General features: G+C 64.6%; 1 protein-coding gene across 1 annotated transcript; it reads right to left on the minus strand.

The window, feature by feature from the left end:
- Positions 1 to 227: 227 nt before the first annotated feature.
- On the minus strand, positions 228 to 1,366 carry LOC112548225 (CD276 antigen-like). Its single transcript, XM_025193121.1, has 2 exons — positions 1,255 to 1,366; positions 228 to 598 (listed from the first exon to the last, which is right to left on the minus strand). The coding sequence occupies exons 1-2, from the start codon at positions 1,361 to 1,363 to the stop codon at positions 228 to 230; spliced, it is 480 nt and encodes a 159-aa protein (XP_025048906.1). The 5' UTR covers positions 1,364 to 1,366.
- Positions 1,367 to 2,568: the final 1,202 nt, after the last annotated feature.

The following is a 2,568-nucleotide window of genomic DNA, read 5'->3' on the forward strand; positions in this document are numbered from 1 at the left end:
CTAGAACCGTAAGAGCGTGGAAGAGAATGGCCGTGTCTTCGCTCTCAACTGGCGACCTGCTGCTCTCGTGTTGTGCCCCCTAGTTCCTGTACCAGGACCTGGGCGGTCTGGGGGTCCAGGGCTGGCTGTGGCATAGGGCACGGGCCCAATGTCCCCTTCAGCCCTGCGCTTCCTGGCCTGGTGCACCCCAGCACCAGCTTCCTCCAGTTTCCCTTCACCCAGAGCAGTCAGGGCCCCCCCAGGGATATGGGAGTCCCTCGCTGGTCCTCACCGTGCACATGGAGGGTAGACTGGGCTTCCTGCTGCTGCACCCCATAGCCCACGACACACTTGTACAGCCCCTCGTCAGCCAGTGTCACCCTGGCCAGCACCAGGGTGGCGTTTCCAGTCTCCAGCGCTGTCTCTTCCAGGCTGGCTCCAGGCTGAGCGTGGCCCTTGCCTTCTGCATAGTGTGCAATCCTCTCATCCCAGAGGTACCAGGTCACACGCAGGGCGCTCAGGGCCACCGGCTCCCTGACATCGAAGAGGCATTGCAGTCGGGCCCCAGCACCCAGCACAGCCTGGTAAGAGGGTGCCGTGCGCACCTGCAGTTGGAAGCCTACAGGGAACAGGAGCAGCAGATGCCAGCAGCACCCCTACAAGAGCCCCCACTGCCCCTGGGCTCCCCACATGCCCCCAGGGCCGAGGTGGGGCGGCCCACTGTGGGAGGTGGCTGGGATGTCTTTGCACGGGGCAGTGCCAGCTGGCCCCGCACCTCAGCTGGACATGGCCCCCAGCCCTGAGGGAGGTTAACACTCCCCTGTCCCACTTTGCCCCCTCCCTCAAACCACTTCCATGAGTGGGTGGGAGTGGGGGGGAAAAGCCGAGGGAGGTGGTATAGGGGGTTGGCATCTAGCCATCTGCAAGCCCACATCTCTGTGTGCCTGAGTCCTACCCCCAGCTCTTGCATGAGGTGGCCGGCAAGCCCCCATCTCCTCTGTGCCTCACTTTCCCCACTGCATGGGCGTGCTGGTGTGCCCAGTCCAGCTGATGTCTCCTCTCCACCATTCGGGTTCCTTCTCCAGGTCTTGGTGGACTTGGGGTGGTGCCTCCACACATCCCTGGCTCTACCCCTCCCCGCTCACGAGCTCCCAGACTCGGCACCCCGATGCAGGGCTGGGACAGGCCCGTGTCCTGCCAGGACCCTGCTCCCTGTCTAGGAGGTGCTTGGGGCTGGTCCAGCCTTGGCAGGGGGATGCTGGGGACCAGACTTACCACCAGCTGCAGGGAAGAGGAGGGGGAGGAGGAGGAGAGCCCCTAGCCCCATTGCCTGGCCATCCACAGCTCCCTCTGCTCCAGCCATGTCTGTCTGTGCCCTGCACATTCCCTTTCGTTTCCTGGATTGTGCAAAAACAGGGCAAAGGTTGAGGCCAACGCTGCAATCCCGGGGAGGGAGGGGCTGCCGTCCAGGCCCTGGGCTGCCTCATCTGGGGGTCCCAGAGCACGTGCTGGTGATGGCCCCATTTCTGACCCTGCCCATACCCCACTGCCCTACATATGTGGCCCCCAGCAGGCTTCTCCTGCCCCCCAACAGGGATTCCCCCCATCTCTCCTGCCCCCACCTCACTGCTGAGGGACTCCTAAACTTCCATGCAGCCCCCGACATGCCCCTGAGGCTAAGCATGGGGTCAGCGCACTGTGGGGAGTGGAGGGTCTGGGGGGCAGCAGAGTTGTAGGGACAGGGGGGGTGTGGGGCCCAGGAGCTGCAGGGTTTGGGGGTGCAGGGAGGTCCTGGGGGGCAAGGGAGGACACTTTGGGGCACGAGGGCTCTGGTAGGGGCTGGGGGAGCGATGGGGGAAGGGAGCTGTGGGGGTCACCGAGCCGTGTCTGGGGGGCACAGGGGGGTAGTGTGGGCTGGGGGTAACGGCTCTGGTGCTGAGTGCCCCCCTTGCCCAGAGCCAGCTGCCAACCCCCTCAGCCCAGAGGGACACTGCCTGGTCCTCCTGACCGCTGGCAGGCCCAAGCCAGGAGTCCTCGGCAGCAACCGGGCCCAGGTCAGAGAGGTGCAGAGGCTCCTCCTTGCTGGGGCTGGCAGCTCCTGGCCCTGGACCAGCAGCATTGCCTATGCCAAGGATGCCATGGGTACAGCCCTGAGGGTTTCTGGGGGCCGTGGGATCCCATGGCTGGGTCAGGCTGGGGGGAGCTCTGGGGCTGGTGACTCTGGGAGCTAGGGAGCTCCTGCCCCATGTTCATGGTGGGGCACAAGGCATTGGGATGGGTGGCACCAGGGTCTCCGCCCTTGGCCAGTGCTCCCTGGTCATCACCGTGTCCGTGCCCCTGGGAGCCCGGCCCTGGCTCTCTCTGCCACCACCCCTAGCCTGAAAGCTGGGGGAGCTGGGGCTGGCACTGAGGGGTGGCACGAGCTCCGTGGCAGCAGGCATGCAAGGACCTAGCACTGGTGATGCTCCAGGGAGTTGTGGGGTGACCACACCACTACCATATTTACCAGCATATGACATGCCTCTGTCTATAATCCCACCTGGCTTCCAAAAAGCAGTTTGACAAAGAGAAGTGGGCGAGCAGCAAGGG

This window comes from Alligator sinensis, unplaced genomic scaffold (assembly GCF_000455745.1).
Source record: "Alligator sinensis unplaced genomic scaffold, ASM45574v1 scaffold891_1, whole genome shotgun sequence".
In the NCBI taxonomy this organism is placed as follows: Eukaryota; Metazoa; Chordata; order Crocodylia; family Alligatoridae; genus Alligator; species Alligator sinensis.